Source organism: Bufo bufo, chromosome 8 (genome assembly GCF_905171765.1).
Source record: "Bufo bufo chromosome 8, aBufBuf1.1, whole genome shotgun sequence".
Taxonomy (NCBI): domain Eukaryota; kingdom Metazoa; phylum Chordata; class Amphibia; order Anura; family Bufonidae; genus Bufo; species Bufo bufo.
The window spans coordinates 117368902-117394261 of record NC_053396.1 but is presented as its reverse complement, the minus strand read 5'-3'; the positions used below and the strand labels follow the sequence as shown (position 1 = coordinate 117394261).

The 25360-nt window shown below is 39.7% G+C and overlaps 1 protein-coding gene across 1 annotated transcript in view; it reads left to right on the top strand.

Annotated features, from left to right (window-relative positions):
- The window catches only part of TENM1 (teneurin transmembrane protein 1), an 840365-nt gene that overhangs the window by 662181 nt on the left and 152824 nt on the right, over positions 1-25360 (top strand). The window contains 1 exon segment of the mRNA XM_040405386.1: positions 2835-3102. Within this exon segment, the coding sequence (XP_040261320.1) occupies positions 2835-3102 (268 nt within the window).

Here is a 25360-nt window from a genome sequence, read left to right as displayed (position 1 = left end):
AGTGTTCAAACACACTATTTGGCCAAAAACACAGCACAAAAATTACAAAAATGCTGATAAAGTCAAGCATTTTTGGATGAACCATTTGGACCCAAAAGATTCCAGGACAAAAACTGAATGGAAGTACACTAAGAGAATGGCCACACATAGTGAGCCTACTGAAGAGTTCTGCAAAGGAAAATTAGAATTTGGATTTGAAAACCGACACTTAAAAAAACACCGGAAACAGGGGAGTTTTTACGGTAGCATTTCAGTTGACATAGCAGTGAATATTCAACTGAATTGATTTAATTATTTTGTTTATCGTTAAAATCTAGCCCATTGTTATAAACATACTTACAAAAATTATAATCCTGAAATAAAAGTATAGAACAGCCTTTTTGTGTCCACTTAAAGGGATTCTGTCACCTCTTTTTACCCTATAGAGATGCGGACATGCACAGCTAGATCGCCACTAGCATGTCCGCAATATACCTGTCCGATAGCTCTGTGTGGTTTTATTGAGTGTAAAAAATTATTTTAGATATGTGTAAATCAGCCCGGTAAGGAGCCCAAGAGGCTGTACTAACCGTTCTGGAGCCCAGCCAAGCCCCCTGTGAAGGAGCCCAGCACCGCCTGTATCCAGGAATCTCCTCCTTGCTCACAAAGTCAGATCGCCATAATCTCGCAATGCGCGAGCTCGCGCATGCACAGTGCCGCATAGTGTTCCTCCCCTGTGCTGGCATCAGCCTCAGGGAAAGAACTGCGCATGCGCGAGCTCGCGCATCACGAGATTACAGCGATCGGACTCTATAGGGTAAAAAGAGGTGACAGAATCCCTTTAAGTAAATGTTCTTAGGTGGATACCCATGCTCATTCTTGGATCCCTCTCTGCTCCTTCAGGTCTGTGAGGGATTTCTGGTGTGGTAAGTATCTACTACTGAAGCTGCAGCATTCTCAGCTTCTCAGCATGTGGTAAGACACTGATATAGCACTGTGTAATTACACTTGGTCAGCATCTCCTCTGAAAAACTTAAAAGACGTTGCACCTGCACAAGCAAAAGCTCACCAGTCACCACCACAGGAATCCCTCACACACCCGAATTTGCAGAGAGACAAGACTGAGCATGTGTGTCCACCCTGGCACATTTACTGTGGTGGACACAGAAAGACTGTTCAATAGAGACAGAAGGTGGCACTATACTAATATTAGTCCTGGAATATCTGGGGATATAAGCATTTTTTTAGATAACATATAAATACAAAATAAATTATATTTATGAGCTGGATTTAACGATAAATAATAATTTATATGGGATAAACCCTTTTAAATGTCAAAAACACAAGACAAAGGTCAGAACTATGTTACTGCATCTATTACCCCCAAAAAAAAACATTGGGAGACATAACAATAAAAAGACGTCATGGAGAGATGAATATTCATGCCTCAAGAAGCAAGAGTATCAAATTCATAAATCACATACTGTATGGACCTTCTGTTTGAGAATGTTCTTCCTGTTATTTCCTCTCCTGAGCTGTGGTACATAGTTATGTAGAATCTCAATTGGCTGATATAGTGTTGAGATTCCAAAAACTGTTTAGGAGCAGATAGTTCAGTGATGCCTCTGCCAATTGTGGACTTCCCAATTCTCTCCTTGCATTCTATAGCGGTTGCTCCCATGTATGGACATCCACAAGGGCATCGTATTTTACAGTATATACCACAAAGCAGGTGTAGAAATCTGGTGTATTTTGCCCATTCTGTAGTGTGTTAAGGAACTCCGTTTTTGTATGCCATATATTAGAATGCTGACTCCACTTTTTCTGTTGTGAATACACAGGAAATGACTGATTAGCCAATTGCATCTGTGAATCGCCTCAGTCAGTGATTGGATGATCATTTCCTTGGTTTGGGGAGCTACCAGGAAGCAGAGAATGGGAGGGATCCTGGCAACTTCAGAACAGGAGTGGTGGGGAATCTGTCTGAATGATGCCCTTTTTTTGGCCAGACAACCACATTGAAAGGGCATCTGTCAGCAGATTTGTAGATATGAAACTGGCTGACCTGTTGCATGCATGCTTGGCAGCTGAAGGCATCTGTGTTGGTCCTGTGTTTGTATGTGCCCGCATTGCTGAGAAAAATGATGTTTCAATATATGCAAAATAGCTTCTAGGAGCAACAGTTACTCCTAGAGGCTCTGCTTTCTCTGCAACTGCCACGGCCTCTGCACTATGACAGGACCAGGCAGTGGAAACCTCATCATACTTGGCCTTGTCAGTCAAAATGTAGAAGACACGGCAGTTGCAGAGAACAGAACCTTTAGGTGTAATGGCAACGCCTCTGTTGCTCCTAGAGGCTCATTTGCATATATTAAACCGTAATTTTTCATATGAACATGGGAACAACACAGATGCCTTCAGCTTCAACAGGTCAGCCAGTTTCATAGGTACAAATCTGCTGACAGGTGCACTTTAACGCTGAATAAAAGTAACCTTACTAAAGGGTCACTGAGTTTTTGAAAAACTTTTGATATGTCATAGAGATATTTCATCAGTTTTGATTGCTAGAATGAGGAGAGAAAAGTGTGCGCCTATTGTGCTCTCTTTCCTCACTGCAGCAGACTGGCTCAATAGAAGTCTATGGACCCAACTTGATTATGTTGCACAATATGCAAATGTTTCTCCCTCCTTGTTCTCTCCTCATTCTTCAGCACTCAGTGCCCCACAATCAGAACATCTGATATGTCTCTATAACATACAGTATGAAAAGTTTTACTAAAACTCGGTGACCCTTTGAGTGTACACCATATAGTACGTGATGATCCTTCTAACATTGTTTTCCTTATGCCTTGTAGGTAGTACAAGAAGAAATTCAAATCCCCTCGAGTTTTCTGAAACTCAGATACCTGAGCAGCAGAACACTGGGCTACAAGAGTCTCATACATATTATCCTCACCCACGCAACCATCCCTATTGGACTAAGTAAAGTGCATCTAATTGTAGCAGTGGAAGGACGACTTGTTCAGAAATGGTTTCCTGCTGCTATTTACTTAGTTTATACCTTTGCCTGGAATAAAACTGATATTTATGGCCAGAAAGTATCTGGTCTCTCAGAAGCACTAGGTATGTTATTCCTCAATGTTCTTCATATGTATACTTAAATGAATACTTAGAGCTTTTTTATGTAGACTTCTTCTTTAAATATGTTCAGAAAATGCCCTTGACATTGCCAAACAGAAATAGAAATCTTTGTGAATCTATGAATAACTAAGTTTAAGGAACTTATCCATGAAGGCATGTTGTGTTAGGCCTTGCAGTAGGCTGAAGCTTTCTGTTCCTTGTGAAATGCCTCTATTGTAAACCTGGAAGAAGATAACGCAGGATCCACCATTATTGGTGATGATCACAGGTCACCTTCTCCCACTCCCTGCACAATGACTCCTTCCCAGGTCTCAGAGTATAAACTATGGAGATTAATCTATAATCAGAATATGAAAAAATTTTCATCACATGTTTTTAATTAGTAAAACAAGAAGATGAAACATCTTTAGGCATCAGTATGGTTGCCTGTGTAAATCTATGCACCCCTAATCAGGTTATGACCCCTTAATATGATTTAGAAAGGGAATGCATGATTTTAAAATAGTTTGGCCAAACACAGTTCTTGGAAGTTGACTGGGTGACCATTGTAATGTCCTTAAAATAGATTGGACATCTTTTGGATGGGGGTTGGGGGAAGGTTGTCAAATCTGTCTTGTGGCCAGACCTGCAAAAGTGAAGCAACCTTAGTTACACTGGACTATGTTTGTACATTATTCTGGCCACTGGCCATACTGTGGCCGCATGCTAAAGAATTTATTAAAACAAGTTCATTAGATGGTCAGACCTGTTTTATGTCCTCTGCAGAAGCCCTACAGGAAAATTTCTATTTAAAATTGGGTTAATCTGCTGGATCGGTGCATCCCTATTAGTGAGAACCTACATGGGCACGTTTAGAGGTAGTCAAAAATGGACACTCTACTACTTTTATCAAACATATTGAGTTCCGGTAGATAAAGATCTGGCCAGATTATGTGATGTACACATAGGACCAAGCGTCCATTATAGCATTAGGGCTCATGCACACAGCCATAAATGTTTTTGCAGTCCGTAAATTGCAAATCCTGAAAACTTTGCAAATACTGGCTAAGAGTCTGCCACCATTTTTTTCACTCCTTCAAAAATGTCCTATCCTTGTCCCCAAAACAGACAAGAATATGAAATGCTCTATTTTTTATTTTTTTACAAGGCAGTGGAACGGACTTACAGATACAGACAGCACACGGGTATGCTGTCCACAATTTCTGTGGCCACATCTGATCTGCAAAAAATGTGGACCTAAACCACAGTCGTGTGCATGAGCCCTTTCTGTAACTGTAATGAGTTGAGCGCCTGTGTCAATGACTCCAAGCAGGGATGTTAAAAAATCACAAGGAATTCATACGGAAAGGATTGTATAGATTTTCATGAAATAATGCCTCTTTATAAAATGTCCAAAAAGTGGTGCAAGCTAACAACTACAATGAATCTTCTAGATAAAATGAATTAGATATCATCGTTTCACTGCACTTTTCCCAATGATAATAACTCACAATCTAATATTACTTTAAGAGAGTTTTGTTTCACAGGAGGGATTTGGCACTTATGGGGCCCCAAGCAAAGTAAGTGTCTGGGGGGCCCCTATTGCACCAGTAAGCTTCTCTCTATTGCACAACTAAGCTCTGACTACTACTGAATTTGGCCCCATTGTCTGTGATAAGACAACCCCTTTAAATGCTTAGAAATAGAGCAATTCTCTACAAACATATAGTCATATTTTGCTCAGATTATTACAATTATTAAGCAAGAACTGTGAATGATAAAACGTTGCTTAGGTCATTAAAAGTCCAATGGGACAATGAGAAAGAAAATGAGACGCTACAGAGAATTACAGAGCAAGATTCTACCACCTCAGCACTGACTACTGCAAAACTGGTGTATTAGCAGTCATGTGTTAACCACGGACGGTTCTTTTTCTAGGCATAATGCTATTTTCAGAGGGCCTTCTGCTTGGAATGACCCCAGCCCTCTATCACTTTCCTTTATTTGCAATTCTATTCCTTTAGCCTCTTCCTCTTGACATGAAGGCTGTCATACAGCTATTTATAAAAGACAGGTTACTTGAGGATCGCACTTAGAAACAGCAACATTCTCCATTATTCTTGCTCCGTGTCATATGGAAAGTGTAGAGATGGCAGATTTATTGCTTTCTCTAATTGCAAATTCCTTTAATCATTCATTTCTCATAAGTTCGGCTTCTAAAGGTGGAATATATTTTTTTAAACTATAAGCACTGTAATATATCCATGTAGCCTTGTGTTTAAGAATACATTTTAATTGAATTATCCCGCCTCACCAGGATAACTGCTTGATATGTGTATTTATAAGAAGTCATATCTACACTATAATCACACTCATTCATTTGCTCATTTCAAGACAAGTCACAATATTATATATTTTTTTTGTTTAGCCTGAAACATTTTTTAAATATCTGGATTTCAGTTTACAGCAAACACTATGGGGGGATTAATTGCGCTGTTTTTCTGTCACTTTTAAGTCTGTCTTTGTTTTCTTGTGGTGCCGGGCCTAATTACTCAGATGTCACACGGGTTTTCTAATTTCGGTGCAAGTGTAATGTGGTTTCACCTTTGTAATACAGAGGACTGGCTGCAGCGTTTGTGCAACATCGACCAGTGTTGCAGATCATAAATGCACCAGAAAAGTGATCGATTTTCCGACACAGGCCAACTTCTCACTGCACCTCTGAAAGTGGCGTAGAAAGCCAAAAGTAACAAATATGTGTGCAAATAATGCTAAAAAACTGGAATAACAGCCTTCATAACTGTCCCACTATGTCTATCTCTATGTCTATCGTTCAATTGTTCTCTTTTTGATATATATATATTATCTATCTTTTTCTCTAATTGTCTATCTATCTAATCATTCTATCTTTTTAATATCTATTATCTATCTATCTTTCTAGTTATCTCACATCTGTCAATTATCTATCTATACTATCTATCTTTAATGTCTATCTGTCTATCTATCTATAATGTCTATCTATCTATGTCTGTCTGTCTATCTATCTATCTGTAATTTCTATCTATCTATCTATCTATCTATCTATCTATCTTTAATGTCTATCTGTATATCTATCTATCTGTCTATCTGTCTGTCTATCTATCTTTAATGTCTGTCTATCTATCTATCTATCTGTCTGTCTGTCTGTCTGTCTATCTATCTATCTGTCTATCTGTCTATCTGTCTATCTATCTTTAATGTCTGTCTATCTATCTATCTATCTATCTATCTATCTATCTATCTATCTATCTGTCTATCTATCTATAATGTCTATCTATCTATGTCTGTCTGTCTGTCTATCTATCTATCTATCTTTAATGTCTGTCTATCTATCTATCTATCTATCTATCTATCTGTCTATCTATCTTTAATGTCTGTCTATCTGTCTGTCTATCTATCTATCTATCTATCTATCTTTAATGTCTATCTGTATATCTATCTATCTGTCTGTCTGTCTATCTATCTTTAATGTCTGTCTATCTATCTATCTATCTGTCTGTCTGTCTATCTATCTATCTGTCTATCTGTCTATCTATCTTTAATGTCTGTCTATCTATCTGTCTATCTATCTATCTATCTATCTATCTATCTATCTATCTATCTATCTATCTATCTGTCTATCTATCTTTAATGTCTGTCTATCTGTCTATCTATCTATCTATCTATCTATCTATCTATCTATCTATCTATCTATGTCTACCTATCAGTCTATGTAGCGGTTTATCTGGATAAATATAGATACATACATATAAAGTGTAACTGTATAATATAGATTCCTTTTGTTATAAGGAAAAGCTTGTTATAAACCATGTATTCTGCCAAGGCTGAAAGAACAAAGAGGGCAGGGAACCTCTACATCTGATCTTTCTTTCACCCCTATTCTTTTTACTGTAACATAGAACACAGTGCATCCTGCCAAGCTGATACAATCTGAGCCAATGCTTTAAAAGGAACTGAAAGTACTACAAACACAAAACTGCTAAAGAAGTTACATTGGGGTAAAATAATTCAAACCGGAACAGCGCCCCTCAATTTTCGCACCAAAAAAGGCAAATCCGAGTAGCAAGCAATAAAATCAGTCTTTATTAATACATAACAAAAGAATCACAGTATAAAATGGTTGGTACAAGCATAAACAAGGCTAACAATGCCCGAGCAGGAGGTGTAGACTAATGGTAAAATACAAACATATAGCTGGACGATTGATAAGCCAAGGTATACAACACACTACATGATATAATGTTGAGACCTAAATAAAGTGCAAGTGCATGAACTCAACTCACATGCACATACTAAGGAAGCCCAAGCAATTAATATACAAAGGTGTTACCATACAAAAAAGCCGTCTCCTCCTGCGCCCCGACGCGCGTTTCGCTAATGCTTCATCAGGGGGTAAGTGCTATGTCTCACTGTACCAGCAACCATTTTATACTGTGATTCTTTTGTTATGTATTAGTTAAGACTGATTTTATTGCTTGCTACTCAGATTTGCCTTTTTTGGTGCGAAAACACAAAACTGCAATGAAAATAGAATTCAGACTGAGTATACAAACAAATAGAGAGGACTCTGTGACGGCTCCGCCACCCTGATGCTTGCAGTCACATGGATAGGTATAGCAGTATCTTACTCCCCACTGTTATTTTGCAAGGTAGAGGATGACAGAATTTCTACATTCTGCCTGACCTTTTACAGTATCTGTCTATGCATGCTGTGGGGCTCGTGTACAGACTTATGTCATTACGAATTGTGCCATATGTGAATACCTTATACTGACATGACACCTCTACTGAATGGCAAATGTGAGTTTAAAGGGAACCTGTCATCAACTTTATGCTGCTCACACTAACGAATCAAAACATAACCGCCTCGGCAGTATATAGACATATGAGGAAGCTAGAACACCTTCCCATTAATTAAAATATAACTTTTAATAGTATTTGTTAAAAAAGACAAATGCTCAAATCAGGCTCAGACCCCATGGGTCAAGATAACTCCGATACACATGGAATACTTATTATCTCAGAACAACAGAATAGTTATTCCGGGGTTACTCACGGTTTGATGATATTTCTAGATGCCCATACTAACGGCAGTATAAAGTAGAGACAGGTGAGCTGATTTCAGCGGTCTGTCATTTATAAGTTAAAAGTAAGTGGTTGCCGAGAACCAACATCACAATCATTGCAGACGGGGCCTGGAAAAGAGTCCTGCTGATGACTGACAGTCTTCTACCTAGTTTTCTCCCTTTCTCTCTAGGAGAGAACTGCCAATCATCAGCAGATGGACGGGAGAGCAGGAGATTATGAATAACCAGGACTCTTCTCAGGTAGATTTGACTCTTTTCAAGGCCTGGGCTGTAATGATTATGATGCTGGTTCTCAGCAACCACTTACTTTTAGCTCATGTGTGACACACCGCTGACATCAGCATTTCTGTCACTAATTTATGCTGCCCTCAGTGAGGGGTTATCCAATACCATAAACTGTCCTCAGTGTGAGGACCAGGAGAGGCGCAGGGAGTGGGGTAAGTATATTATCTGTGAGGGGCTCGGCACATGGGGGGAGCCAGTTTATGCTTTTGGATAACACCTTTAAGGCTACATCACACGACTGTATCTGTTTTGCAGATACTGGCCATGTGCTTGCCACAATTTTCCCTCCCTTCAATAGAACTGGCTAGGACAAGAATGCAGCATCTGAGATGACCATTGAGGGCTGTCAGTGGTTAATCTGTTGAAAATGAATAAATAAATATACTCACCTTATCCATTTGATCGTGAAGAGTCCACCGTGCCCATCTTGATTGCAGATCCAGCTTGAAATCTCGCTTTGTGCGTGATGAAGTCATCATGCTGGCCAGCTCAACGAGATTTTGCGCGGGATCATCAATCAAGAAGGTTGCGGTGTCTTTGCGTGCAAATGGATGAGGTGAGTATGATTGTTTTTTTTTTAACCGCCATTTTAGGGAAAATGTAATCGTTACCATGAAGCACGAGGCAAATCAGATTTTTCCTGAAATTCAGATCAAAGTCCACTCCGTGAATTTCGATTCGCTCAACACTAATCAACATCTTAAAGCTACAGTATCACTTCAATTGTGAGCTTCATTTAGTGAGCTACTGAAATAAGCAAATGGTCCAGGTCACTGATATTTTCTTATGATCATGCAAAGCAGCCATTTAGCAGGACATGTAGCCCAACCCTGACAATTTCTTGCCTGCGCCACTGCTCAAATTAGCCAAGTAAGGACTAAAGCTCTGCTATAGCTTTGGAGCAGGGACCACGCAGACGCCGCTACCCAGAAGCGTAGCGACACCTGCACAATTGCTGCTCCAATGCTCAACCGGCTAATTAGAGCAGCAGTGCAGGCAGGAAATTTTCAGGGTTGGGCTAAATGTCAGGCCATGCCAATCTAGCAGCAGGTGGGCGCTTCTTAGCCTGTGGGGACAGCCCCCCACAGGTGAAGAAATCCTGCTGATGAGACAAATCATTTCGTTCAAATTGATTCGCTCCTCTCTAACCCATATGATTTATTAATTTGGAAGGAACATAAAAAAATCGACTTTACCATTGTTTTTGCCATTTTTGTTTATACTGCTTATTGTGCTGGAACTTTATTCTACAAGCTGTTACAACTGGGGCAGTACCAAACATTTAGGTTTTTCTTTGTAAAAAAATAAAATAAATAAAAATGTATTTATTAGAGTTCATTATGCTTGGATTACACTGACAACATGGGTTACAAGGTAGATGCTTGTGGCCGACCAGAGGACCATTGCTAGGAGCCCCGCTGCCATAGCAAAATATTGACCATCCACAATCCAGTCTATACCTGTACCTGTTTTTGATGAATCTGTGACAATATTTGTCAAACACCTTAGATACCATGGTCGCAATTGGGCTTCAATCAGTACTTAGGGGGGGAATTTATCATGAGGAGAATATTTGAAATCAGTTTTCCTACTCCACCCTCCTCCTGCAGTGAGATAGCTACTTTTTTGCAACTTTTTAAAAAAGTCTCAGTGATAAATCTGGAGTGAAAATCCTTAACATAGCTAACCACACCCACTTTCCCACCCATATTACAAAACTGGAGTGAGTGGTGTAAAAATGCAAAAAGACGCAAAAGTTCCTATTTGAAGTGATGCAGATAATAAAAGTAAAGCTCTGATAAAGCTAGGTTTACCCTGTTCTCTTCGGCCTCTACCTAGCGCTATCAGCAGTTTTGCAGGGTAAAAACTGCTGACAGACTCCTGTTAAGAGCCACTTAGGTAGTTCCATTCTATACCTGCATCAGCTGTGCCTAGCTTTTGATGAATCTGTGACAGTATACAAAGATTTTGTCCCTATTTAATAAACATCAAAGCTTTTCTCTCTACAAAAGATTAGCCATTATAAATCTATTAAATTGTTAAACAGTGCATGTTCATACACTCCATTATGTATATGCATGCCTCTGATCAGGGCTAAGTTGTAGGGAAACCAAATGAGCCTATTGCTTTTGATGTCTTTTTAAGTGAATTGCTTTTGGTTTTAGTGTAGAAACTTGCAAGACAATGAGGAATCTTTGCATGTTTTGGCCAAAGTACAGTGTCTCACGTTTAGCATTTCTGCAGAACACAGTGAAGCATTTGTGATTATGGGGGGTCAGTACCTGTGGGGTGAACTTTTAGAGGACAATAAGTTAATGTTTATGCTTAAGTTAATTTTCCATTGTTACTGGGGAGGGGATCCCAACCTTAGGGCTGTATTAGGCTAGTAGATGACGATTGACGTTTAAATAGTTAGCAACTTGTTTTGTGTTTGAAAGTGCTCATGTTAGACAAAAGCAATAGTCGCTGTATAAATCATTCATTTGATTGTTATATACTCGTTAACACCTACAGTTTGATCTTGTAACGAGCAGATGACGACTTATTGCGCACTTAGATATGCTCTTGGTGTGATTGCTGCCTGGAAACTATCACACAGTTCAAAGAGTGCTCTTTTGCGAATGATATTACGATTTTTTTGTTTGATTGTCACAACGTCTAATACAGCCCTTACTCTCATTCTGCATCTTATAATCATAGTGATAACAGAAGCTGGAGCATAATGTACAAATGATAAGATCTGTACCAATCATATGCAACTCCCTTGCTGGGGGTGTGAGCCAGAGGAAAGGCCTGCTGCAGCAGGAGAACAGCAGGGAGGTTATAGGGAGAACTCATCACAGAGTAAAACGAGCACAGTAGCAACAAATGCTAGGGGGTGTATAATATATGGCCACAGGCAAAACCTGAACCATAGCCCCTGAAATGGATGGGGTTGAAGTGATCTGAAGACACAGCCACAGTGACTAAACAGCTTGTGAGCAGCTGCTGGAGCAGCATTATAAGAAGAAAGGGGCCTCCCTTCTAGCAAGTGTGTCACTGAAGCAGATGAGATGACTGCATATGCAATGGCTACAGTGTACAACATTCAGGTACAACAAATGTGACCAAATGTGAGAAGTCAGGTTATTAAGAGAAGAAGCAGGAGAAACCCATCAAATAAGGGCCCAATCAGGGCCAGTGCAAGGATTTCTGCCACCCTAGGCAAGATAAAAATTGCCGCCAGCCCCCCTTCCCCCCACGGCTTCACTGAGATCTGTGGATGACGCACTGTTATGGGGGGATCTGTGGATGACGCACTGTTATGGGGGGATCTGTGGATGATGCACTGTTATGGGAGGATCTGTGGATGACGCACTGTTATGGGAGGATCTGTGGATGACGCACTACTATGGGGGGATCTGTGGATGACGCACTGTTATGGGGGAATCTGTGGATGACGCACTGTTATGGGGGAATCTGTGGATGACGCACTGTTATGGGGGAATCTGTGGATGACGCACTGTTATGGGAGGATCTGTGGATGACGCACTGTTATGGGAGGATCTGTGGATGACGCACTGTAATGGGAGGATCTGTGGGTGACGCACTGTTATGGGAGGATCTGTGGATGACACTTATGTCATCCACAGATCCCCATAAGTGTCATCTACAGATCCCCCATCAGATGCATCAGTGTGGAGGGAGGAGGCGGAGACACTCATGGCGGGGCCCGTTGCAGTGATTCTACTCTAATACACAGGGCCCCGCGCAGCTGTTAAGTACATTTAATCCGAATGGGTCTGCAATTACTGTACTGTACTTACTGTAGTACCTTATGAATAGCATTAAGGCGGCCCTGACCGTCAGCTCCCTCCTCATGCTCCGCCTGCCTGCTTATCTCACTTTATGAATGAACAGGCAGACGGGCAGGCGGCGCATGAGGAGGGAACTGCGGCAGGCGGCGCATGACCAAGGGAGCTGACGGTCAGTGCCATCTTAATGCTATACATAAGGTACTACAGTAAGTACAGTACAGTAATTGCTGACCCATTCGGATTGAATGTACTTAACAGCTGCGGGGCCCGGTGTATTAGAGTAGAGTCACTGCACCGGGCCCCGCCATGAGGGTCCCCGCCTCCTCCCTCCACACTGATACTTCGCTGGCCGCGCTGTGCAGCATAGCGGCCAGCGAAGTATACGCAATCCGCTTTATAAGACGCACGGCCATTTCCCCTCCACTTTTGGGGGGGGAAAAGTGTGTCTTATAAGGCAAAAAATACTGTAAATAATAAACATATTGCATTGTCTACTGACTACAGTACTTACCAGTCCAGGACAATAAGATGAGCTGGTCTCTCGTCTCTGGCTGCAGTCTGGCTCTGGGGACTGGTCCTGGAGACAAACACACGGTATTAAGTACACCATTCACCGTGACCAATGTCGCCCTGGGGTCCGTCCTGGGGAAGAAGAAAGCAGCTGCACCTGTCCTGCACTCCAATCCATGTAGGATGGTCTGGAGCCCACTTCTGTTCTGTCCCAGAACTAGGAGAAGGCAATTTAGGCACTGCCGCCGCCGCTGCTGCCGCCGCACTGGGGGTCGAGAGAGGCAAATTGCTGGTGGTGGGACTGATGGACCGTGGCCGTGGCTGGCTGGCTGCTCGGCTGCTGCTCAGTGTGCAGCCTGAATCGCTCCACCCCTCTCTCTGCATCACGTGACGTGCTCAAGGGTGGGAGGGGTCAGGGGGTTCAGTCCAGATCAAGATCATTCAGGGAGGGCGGCAGAGCTCCGCCTCTGCTCCACCCTCAGCAGCCCAGCAGCCACAGACAGCCAGGTAAGCTAGCACAGCAGCAGACGCAGTTGTCACTCAGTCAGACGACAGCAGAGCAGTCAGCACTGAGCGGCGCCGGCAGCCGGAGATTCTTAGAGCGGCAAAGCGCTCAGCCTCAGCCGCTCAGGCGGCGCAGCGCAGCATGAGGGGCGCCGCCGGCCGGGGGACCGAACTTATATTATAACCAACGTTTTTGTTTTGTTTTTATTATTTTTTTTTAAACCGCAACGGGTGCCCCCTGCTAAATGGCGCCCTAGGCAACTGCCTAGTTCGCCTTACTGGTGGCGCCGGCCCTGGGCCCAATACACTCACAAATAACCGCAGGTGCTATCCCAAGATAGCATCTGATAAACCAAAAATTGGCACACTACTTCTAGAATTCATTAAGAAAACACATGTTTATTGATTAACATATAATTAAAGAAACATACACATGGTATCGATATCCAAAACCATATGGAGGAGCAGAACCATGGTCATACTCAAATATTATAAGAGGTAAGTATAACCAGATAAAACCACACTGTGGTACATCCACACTAACCAAATATTGCACAATATACAGACCCAGAATAAAGCACCTCCACAGGACACTCCTCAGGGGAGACAAAGGATTTTGGGAGATGGCATGTATGAGATAATATGCCTGGACCAATGGGGGGAGAGTTAACACATAGGGCTGATGATGAGGAGAAATTAATACCTGTCACCTATAATCAGTAATGGCGCTGTCTTGAGGGTAAATGCTTTTGGTAGTTCCAGGAGCCCACCACATGAACAGCATGTCATCACACGTCGGGTACAGGGACTGCCCAGCATTATACAAGGGGCTGTCAGTTGACGAACAAGCCAAAAGACTGAGACTGCACAGGCATAGAAAACAAGAAAAGAAAGGGCGAGCAGGCAGTGCTAACCTTCTATGTGGATGACAAAACCAGTGGGTAGACGTTGCAGATGTAATATGAATGGGAAGCGTAGTGTGACATGCCCACACCGATCATGTGATCTGGTAGGGGTGTTGTGCAGTGGGGGGGAACGAGAGACGATGGAAGTCAGTGCTATTATTTTAATTTAAGGAGCCGATATCATGTTTGAGGAGGGCAGGGTGTGGGCACCTATGTTAGACTATGTAACGACACAGGGAAAGATGTGAATGTTGCGTGAGTGAAGAGTGGGAATGGTGAAAAGGATATTTGAGGGGAAAAAGTGTAAAAATAATTTCAATGAAATAAAATGTATAAAAAAAGTGATGACAAAGTATTGTTGTGTAAGTGAGGTGACCATAGTGGAGTGAAGTGCTGTTGCAAAAAGTGAGGGACAAAAAACAAAAAATCCAAAAACGTGACCAAACTGGTGAAAAAAGGAGCTGTAAAGGAAAAATGTATTATTCACACAAATGGTGTCACACATACCATTTACTTTAGTACTGAATAGAATAATAAATGTACTGTATATGTGTATATAGACAGAGTCCAGTGTCCAATTAGGCCAACAAGTTAAAGTGCACGTGCATTAATAAATAATAAATGAAATTATGTAATTCATAGGAAATAATATTAAAAAAATGCGGGGGGGGGCAAAAGGGGGGCGTACAATTGATAAAGACAAGTAGAATAAAAATAAAGTGCAAAATGCATGAATAAGGTACATATATTGATTAAGAGAAGAAGCAGTAAGATTAGTTGTCAGTAGACCGTATGTCAGCGCCTGCAGGAGAAGTAACGCCCCAGAAAAATGTGACGGCTGTAAACAATGAGTCCCAATACTAAGAATTTTTGTTGCACATTTCTGCTATCTATTCCTCTTAGTCTCTCTAATCAATAGCCCTCCTTTCCATTTCCTATTACTTCCATTTTCTATTAAAACCTTCTGTGGATGAGTCATCCTCTTACCATTTCTCTTAATTAATTATTCTCTTATAATTATTTCAATTATCTCCTTCCTCATTTATTCTTTTAGACTTCCTTTCCCCTGGCCCAGGTTTATTTAAATCAAATATTACATTAGCATTTAATCTTTCCAGACCACTCACCCAGTGCCTTCTACCTTTCATATTCCGCGTATCATTCATATTCTTATCTTGAGGTGTTATTGCACTTTCCATTTTCTTTTTAACTTTCACTATGCATATATTTGCTTTGCTTACTATCAGCAATTTGCAAATGTTTTTCACTGGGCCACACACTCTTTGGCTGGAAATAACCATGCAATTCTTGACCTAAATAACCTATTTAAAATTTCTCTACAGTAATTTGCATTAGACCCATGGCCTCCTTGTACTGCTCATCACCTTTTTTCATATGATTGCACAGAGATTTTAAACTAAGCTTGTGTAAATCCACATTTTGAGCATAGTCTCACCTTATTTCATATGTCTGACCAAATGCTACCCATAAATATTATTTTTATTATTACGCTCTGCCTATGTTGGGCTAAAAAACTTTTTTCTCCAATAGTTTTTTGAAAATTAAAAGCAAATTTGAACATCTGCCCTCTGTAGCATTCAGATTTTTTTTATTACTCTGCAGATTGTTCTTTTTGCTCCTCACTGAAATTCTTTAGAGAGCTGCTCTGATGGCTCAATCTATAGTCCCTAATTTTTCACACCAGACAGCCCACAAGCACTCAGTGTGATAACACTTCAATATAAATGAATGTTTAGGAGCTGTCAGGAGTGAAGAGATAAGGACTACAGTTCAAATTGTCAGACCAGCTCTCTGATGGATTTCAGTTAGAAGCAGAAAGGTTTCACCATCAGTAAAAACCTGAAGGTTGCAGGGACCAATTAGTTGAAAATTTTAATATGGAAGGTTTCAAAATGTGAATTCAAAATATTTGACAATGAATAAGCTTACGCAGGCTAAGTGAATATAAAGTGTGATTAAATAACAGATTTAAGATAACATTAAGATAACAGACAAATCTAACACACAATAATAAAAACTAAATAATCATCACCAGCCTGTGGGGGGACTCTGAGTCGACCATGTTACTGCACATGGCTGACACCCCAGGGTGTGCAAGAGATAGGGCAAATCAATACTTGCATCCTACCTAGAATGAAGTCTTCAGTGGAGTGCTACCTAATTGTTGGTGAAACCAGAGTTATACCTTTCAGCCCTTACTCCAGTGTTCATCATGCATATATCTGAGATCACTCAGGAATGTGGTCTTATCAGCGGAATGGGGGATGGGTACTAACCATCTCTAACCCACTACATTACAAGGAAGACTTTATTACACAGATTATTAAAGGTAATATAAAGCAGACAGAACCAATCAGTTCTTCAAAAAACCCTTACAATACAGAGACCAAAGGAAAAATGTTTTTAGACCGAACTACCCACAAAATGCTCAAGGTCTTTGGAGTATCGCCTTCATATTCCATTATTATGTACCTGAATTCTATTTGAGTGAAGAATTACAACAACGAAGAAGATATAAATATTTCTTATCAGTGTGATAACACTTCAGCATAAATAAGTGTTTATGAGCTGTCAGAAGTGAAGAGATAAGGATTATAGTTTAAACTGTCAGAGCAGCTCTCTGATGGATTCCAGTTAGAAGCAAAAAAAACGGTCTGCACAGTCGATGAAAACGAAAGGCTTCCGGGGGCAATTGGTTGAAAAAATTTTAAAAGGCCAAAAGGAATAAAGGATTTTAGACCACAATAACCACAAAATGCACAATGAGGGACATTTTCTAAGCATGTTGCTCCAGAATTATGGCGTAAAATGCACAAAAGAGAATAGCATTTTGATTTGCGCCAAACATATCAACTATTTTCTCCAGAATTTTCACAATAGAGAATACTTCACACCAGAAATGATTTATAAATGTCAAAGTGGACAGGGTTATCAAATTATCGCATATAACGCATACTTTATCATCCTCTTATTTGCAGAAATAGCTCAAATTGTTGTAGACAATTAAGCCAGCTTATGTTGTGATGTTTTGTGTAAAAAGTCACATTTATGGCATAAAGATGCGACTTTGTGTCAAATAGTCGCATTTATGAAAAGAAAAATCAACTCATTGTGAGAACAAGTAATAGGTAAGTATTAAAACACAAAACATTTATTTTCAACTAATATAAATGAGCTAAACAACAGGGTTTTGTCCGTAAATTGACATTCAACAAAAATAATAACAAAACGTCCCGAGTCTGAGACAAAAGTCGCAATTTACCACTGGAAATGTCGCAAATATGCTTCAAAAGCAGCAAATATGTTTAAAAATTCCCAAGTTTGGTCTGGCAGGGGTTGGCTGAAATAGAGCATTTTGTTTTTAAAAAGTCACATTTTAGTGCTATTGGCGTTAAAATGCTGCAAAGCAAGAGAAATAGGCGGATAATCAAGTTTTTATATTTAAAAAGTCATATTTTAAAAGGCCCGTGCGCCTTTTGCTATATGAGGTGAAACAAACCACCACTTTTGATTTGTAATGTTAGTATTTTTTTGGTGCAACTTATGCCATTATTGATAAATGTCCCCCAATGTCTTTGGAGTATTGCCTTCATATTCCATTATCAAGCAGTTATGAACGGCGGGGCAATATTCAAATTTGTGATATTTGGGCAAAAATTCATCATATATTCGCAAATTCGAGAATTCATGATCTGCAGTCATTATTTACTTGATTGCGAAAACCGTCAATCGGAAAATTTGTGATAAAAATTTGCGATACGAAAATTCGCGATACGAAAATTCGCTTTCAACACTACTCCTAAAGTCAAAGATATTGAAGCCTTCTTATTGGCCCACAAGCAAGAAGCAGTGAGGGATCATAGGTACTGATGAAAAAAAATCTAGAATATTCGCGATGACAAAGATATAGCACTATATTCTAGATATTTGCGAATTCTCGTAGTGCCAATATTTGCGATAAAAATTTGCGATTAGAATATTTGTGATCAACACTATTATCAAGTACATGAATTCTAGTTAGGTAAAGCACCATAACCACACAGAAGACACAAAGCTTTCTTATCATTGCGATAACACTTCAGCATAAATGGTATTTATGATCTGTCAGAAGTGAAGAGTAAGGACTATAGTTCAAACTATCAGAGCATCTCTCTTATGAATTCAACTTAAAAGCAGAAAGAACGATCTGCACAATCAATGAAAACTTGAAGGCTGCAGGGGGCAATTGGATGATTTTTTTTTTAAGACCAATAGGCATAAATGATTTTAGACTACAATAGCCACAAAATGCACAATGTCTTTGGAGTATTGCCTTGATATCCCATTATCATGTACCTGAATTGTAGTTAGGTAAAGCCCTACAGCCAAACAGAAGACACAAATGTTTTGGATTTCACCCTTGGTATTATGCATATTAAACTGTATGTTTATATATTTATTCTTCTGAGACAATATAGGTATTATCTACTACAATCTAGAAGTTCCTTTTACCATACACTTTACCTAAGGGTCCATTCACACGTCCGTAGTTCTGGGTCTGCATCCATTCCGCAATTTTGTGGAATGGGTGCGGACCCATTCATTTCAATGGGGCCACAAAAAATGCGAGCAGCACACAGTGTGCTGTCCATATCCGAAGTTCCATTCCGCAGCTCCGCAAAAAAAAAAAGAGCATGTCCTATTCTTGTCCGCAATTGCAATTGAAAGTTGAATTTGGTGTGCTCCGCTGTTAGGACCTCTAGTGATCACATATCATCTGCAGGGGGAACTTGTTAAATATTTTATGATACAGTATAAATTGCCATTTAATGTAAAGGATTCATTATACTACACACCATCATCTATATTAATACACAAGGGGGTGGAAGTTCTGTATGGATATTGTACGTCAAGGTCTTTATTTGTAGCTTTTCCATGTATGACATGTAAAAGCACATACAGTCAGGTCCATAAATATTGGGACATCGACACAATTTTAACATTTTTGGCTCTATACACCACCACAATGGATTTGAAATGAAACGAACAAGATGTGCTTTAACTGCAGACTGTCAGCTTTAATTCGAGGGTATTTACATCCAAATCAGGTGAACGGTGTAGGAATTACAACAGTTAGCATATGTGCCTCCCAGGGACCAAATGTAATGGGACATAATAATAATCATAAATCAAACTTTCACTTTTTAATACTTGGTTGCAAATCCTTTGCAGTCAATTACAGCCTGAAGTCTGGAACGCATAGACATCACCAGACGCTGGGTTTCATCCCTGGTGATGCTCTGTCAGGCCTCTACTGCAACTGTCTTCAGTTCCTGCTTGTTCTTGGGGCATTTTCCCTTCAGTTTTGTCTTCAGCAAGTGAAATGCATGCTCAATCGGATTCAGGTCAGGTGATTGACTTGGCCATTGCATAACATTCCACTTCTTTCCCTTAAAAATCTCTTTGGTTGCTTTTGCAGTATGCTTTGGGTCATTGTCCATCTGCTCTGTGAAGCGCTGTACAATGAGTTATGAAGCATTTGGCTGAATATGTGCAGATAATATTGCCCAAAACACTTCAGAATTCATCCTGCTGCTTTTGTCAGCAGTCACATCATCAATAAATACAAGAGAACCAGTTCCATTGGAAGCCATGCATGCCCACGCCATGACACTACCACCACCATTCTTCACTGATGAGGTGGTATGCTTAGGATCATGAGCAGTTCCTTTCCTTCTCTATACTCTTCTCTTCCCATCACTCTGGTAAAAGTTGATCTTGGTCTCAACTGTCCATAGGATGTTGTTCCAGAACTGTGAACGCTTTTTTAGATGTCGTTTGACAAATTCTAATCTGGCCTTCCTGTTTTTCAAGCTCACCAATGGTTTACATCTTGTGGTGAACCCTCTGTATTCACTCTGGTGAAGTCTTCTCTTGATTGTTGACTTTGACACACATACACCTACCTCCTGGAGAGTGTTCTTGATCTGGCCAACAGTTGTGAAGGGTCTTTTCCCCACCAGGGAAATAATTCTTCGGTCATCCACTACAGTTGTTTTCCGTGGTCTTCCTAGTCTTTTGGTGTTGCTGAGCTCAACTTCTTTTTAAGAATGTTCCAAACAGTTGTTTTGGCCATGCCTAATGTTTTTGCTATCTCTCTGATGGGTTTGTTTTGTTTTTTCAGCCTAATGATGGCTAGCTTCACTGATAGTGACAGCTCTTTAGAAGTCATCTTGAGAGTTGACAGCAATAGATTCCAAATGCAAATAGCACACTTGAAATGAACTCTGGACCTTTTATCTGCTGATTGTAATTGGGATAATGAGGAAATAACACACACCTGGCCATGGAACAGCAGAGAATCCAATCATCCCATTACTTTTGGCCCCTTAAAAAGTGGGAGGCACATATGCAAAATGTTGTAATTCCTACACCATTCACCAGATTTGGATGTAAATACCCTCGAATTAAAGCTGACAGTTTGCAGTTAAAGCACATCTTGTTCGTTTCATTTCAAATCCACTGTGGTGGTGCATAGAGTCAAAAATGTTAGAATTATGTTGATGTCCCAATATTTATGGACCTGACTGTACATGTGTAAGACACGCCTATATCTATACTATATATGACTGACAGGGACAGACAAGGGTTCTTCTCTCTCTCTCTCTGACTCTATGTTGGAAGAACACTGACAAGATGACAAGACACACATTAGGCCTGGGAAGGGGTCTCCGCCCTTCAGCAATGATACTTTAACATTCATTTTCACACATGGACACTAGACTGTAAGAATGTTCCTAAAATATTCCTGTAACCAATCAACTTTTATAAAGACTGAAAATAAATCTCATTACTATTTTTTATATAAATCTTCTTGAGCCCTAGAGAATGAGTCCTCCTGGTAGTCCTTACTCCAGATATCACATATGCAATGCACAGTCCTCAGTAAAATCAATTAACTATGTCATAGATTGAACCAGGTCTTTCAGAGACACTCTCTGCTCTGGCTTATGTGATGAAGGTTCTTAATAGGAAACTCCCATCTATATTAAATTGGTTGCCCAGCAGTATAATTTTTTTTTTTTATAATTAGCTCACAGTGGGTTAAAAATAAAAAAAAGTCATACTCACCCTCACTGATTCTCCCAACACTACCATTCCATTGCTGCTCCAGTCCCTGCTGTTTTTCACTTCCTGGTCAATGCAGAAAAGACAGAAAAGACCTGCCCAACCAATCACTGACTGAGTCTGGTCACCGCTATGGCCATTCAGTGACTGAGAAGGAATTTTCAGGTATTTCCTTTTTATCAAGCCGAGATCAGTCAGTGGAGACCAGTGGGAACCAGTAAACACCGGTGACTGGGCAACCCCTTTAACTTAGAATTCACTACAATGGTATCTGATAATGGGTTTTCTAGTGACAATGCCTTTAAAACAAATAAGGACTAAAAAGTTGCAGTCTGTATTTTTCCTGCCATGTACATGTTTCTCTTTAATTGATAAATGTTAAAACCTTGGTCGTGATAATCAGGATGATTTGAGGATTTCCAGACACATAAGTATTCTACGAACTTTTAAAAAATTTGACACAGAGTTCTATCATAAAACACAAGTCTATTTATTAACTAAAATTCAAATGACTTGTTGCTAATATTCTAGTACATGAGTTCTTACATGAGTAGCTGAATATATTCTTATAGCCACAGTTTTATGTTGTCATAGTTGGATTTATTAAGCCCTGAATTCTAGAATTCAGTTTTTCAGAAATTTTCAAAACAAGGCTTTGCATTTTTTGGGCTTATTTGGGCAGATATTTTTTAAAATGTATCAGTTTTACACCTCTCACTTCAGTGATTAGAAAATGTGGCAAGATTAGCTATGTTAATTAAGTTTACTCCAGATTTATCAACTGCAACTTTTTAAAAAGTAGCAAAATTTTTCACATTCTTACTCTCCGAACAGTTAGAAAGGTGCAAGATGTAATTTGTGGTGAATGTAATCTTCTTACCAATGTCTGTATTTGTGAGTTATCCCCTCCCTTCTGTTTCTCAGCTGTGTCATGTGACCAGCAATCAGACTTTTCAAATAACACAGCTTCTTATGCTTAGACAGGAAGTCTGCTTCTCTATGTATTGCAATGGGAGCTTCAATGTCAGTCTTATAGGAATGAATAGAGAAGTAACTGACTTCCTGTCCTGTGTCATTTGAAGATTAGAGAGTTGGTCACATGGCTCAGCTAAAAATTAATAGGGAGAGGATAGCTCGCAAATACAGTCACTGATGAGAAGATTACATTCTTTACAGATTACATCATGTACCTTTCTAACAAGTCAAAGAATAACATTTTTTGTGGGAGTGCTTTAATGATGCACCAAATACCAGGCAATGTTTGATAAATCAAACAAAATTTACAGCAAAGCAGAATCTTACAAAGCTGACTTTAAAAATTCCTCTCCTGATAGATCCCCCTAACCCCGGCCCATTGTCTTAATTTTTAAAAATAGAAAATGCCTAAATGCCCAAGAAAATGGGTCCACATGAAAGCTTATTATATTGTCGAAGGCTAAAGCTCTTTTTGCTTCCTACTTCTCATACTTATGTTTTTAACAATGGCCATGACTTCATTTCTGTGCTTAAAGTCCTTTTACACCTACCAATAATCAGGCTCATTCTCAATAATTGGCCTGTGCAAAAAGACATTTATTGGGAATGTTCGTTTATTGGGTGATCACATCTTTCAGCCGGCACCTGAAATCTTTGTTTCTGTGCAGCAGATTGTGCTGTGTAAACAGTGATCTACTGCCCGGGAACAATGATTTTCTATCGGATCAAGTGATCACTTTTGCTCAAAGAGAGGAGGAGATTGCTGCTTGTAAGTGCAATGCTCATCTCCTCTGATGATCAGACAATTATCGGGAACATTTGGTTTATTCCTGATAATTGCCTGAAACATCGGTACACGTAAAAGGACCCTAGGTCTTGAGTTGTGCAGCTGACAGTCCACTTGGTCACTTCATTCCATGAGCACAGTTCCTCGAGACATATAAAACATCATAAGGCTGTTTATTGTCGTTTTGTCTATAATTATCTGTTTGTAGAAATTGGAGCACTCTTCCTATAATTAAAAAAACAACAGGGAAATCATGTCCAATGACAACTGGAATCAAAATAATTTCCCTGGCATAAATGACTTGCACAACCAAATGTTTGATCATTGAAATCTTGGACATCGTGTTTGGTTTTGAAAGCATAAAAGGCGCCTTCTCCCTTCAGATGAATGCTTAATCGTTATTCTCATACACCACAAAATGAATTGATGGGTTATGAAATCAGAAAATGAACGGTAGTCAAGTTATTAATAGAGGATTTGGAAGTAAGCCATGAAAAGAATCAATGCCTTTTTTTCTAGTTAATTTAATCTGGCTGCCTTTACTACTGCAGAACTGTCTGATTTCATTTTGAGACTGTTTTCTGCCACCTCCTGAGCATTCTTACAATATGTTTATGGCTCATTTCAATGTTAGGAGCTTAAATAGCTTTTCTAGGCCTAACTACATTTAAAGTTCAGAAATATATTTTAGAGGAAAAGAAAAAGGATGCACTTTTGAGATGATTCAAGTTAACCGCTTCAGTCTCAAGAGCGCAACCTCAATACATTACTTTTCCAATATTTCTGTCTAGAATAAAGCACAAATTATGCGAGTGTTTAGAAACAGACTTCAATTATACATGAATAAATCGCTTATGATACTATCAAAGCCTATAACTGAGGCAATGTGATGTCATCATTTCAATGCACACTAGGAAACTCTCATAGTTTGCATAGAAATAAGTGCCCCCTAATGTACATTAAAATCCACTTTGGCTTCATTGAACCCCATGAACAGCAGATCAGCAAGGCAAAAATGAACTCATAATGAACATTCAAAAGATCATTGACATAAAGCTAAATGAGATGCATTGCCCATCATTAGCTTAGTGCTTAGAGTTTTGGCTTTGTTACTTTGCTCTTTATATCGACATATAAACAGTACAAAGCAATTTATCTCATCTCTATGCAGTCATATGGTAAATGCAACTTTGACAAGACAAAACCCTGGCATATGACAGATTCCCATGTACAGGAGTAGTATACGTATAAACTCGACATTGCCAATTTGTCTATATCTGATCTATCTGGTTGATTATGATTAAAACGCAGTTTTGTCACTCAGCCTTTGAATAAGATTTGTAACACCCTGTGTGGTAAAGTACTAGAGGGGTGTATATCTCACCAGAATGCTCAGATTGATGAGGTAAAAAGAATCCAGGAAAGCTAAGTTGTTTCAGCAAACTGCAGTTTTGTGTGCAAGTGTGTTATGAGCCAGGGGTTTTATGGAATGGTGGGTAGGTTGGTAGCAGGACCTGCTGTTCCCTCCTACTCCAGTACAAAATTTCCTCTAGCTTGAGATGAACCCTGGTGTAGCTGCTGGGATCATTAATGTGGGGATAAATACAAACCTCAAAAGCATGCGTGACCTGCATGACCTGTTTTTCTGAAGTACCTAGGTGAGGTAACCTTCTGTTTAGTTAGCGCCCAGATTGTCAGGTATTTTGCTTATCAATTATTGTTGTACCATGTATTCCCCTAAGTGAATATTGAACGTGGATGCCTGTGGTGTTTATGAAAAAAATAAACCTTATTTGGACTTTGATGCCTGTGTTTTGTGCCACTGCCAACCCCACCCACAAGGACAGTTCCCGATACATAGTTGATACGGTTGAAAAAGGGCATAGGTCAATCAAGTCCAACCTGAAATTCTATCTTATTGAACCAGAAAAAAGAGATTCATAGCCTTACTGCTCTTACAATAAATAATCCTTTGGTATGATGATGATGAAACCTTAATTTCTCCATGTTTACTATAGAGGATGCCCCCTTGTTATCGTTCAAGGCATAGGCATAAAAAAATCACTAAAAGATCCTTGTAGTGTTTGTTTATACATTTGTACACTTTAGTTAGATTGTCCCTAAGCAGTCTGTTTCACCTAACTACACTGAACAAAAATATAAATGCAACTCTTTTGGTTTTGCTCCCATTTTGCATGAGCTGAACTCAAAGATCTGAAACATTTTCTACATACACAAAAGACT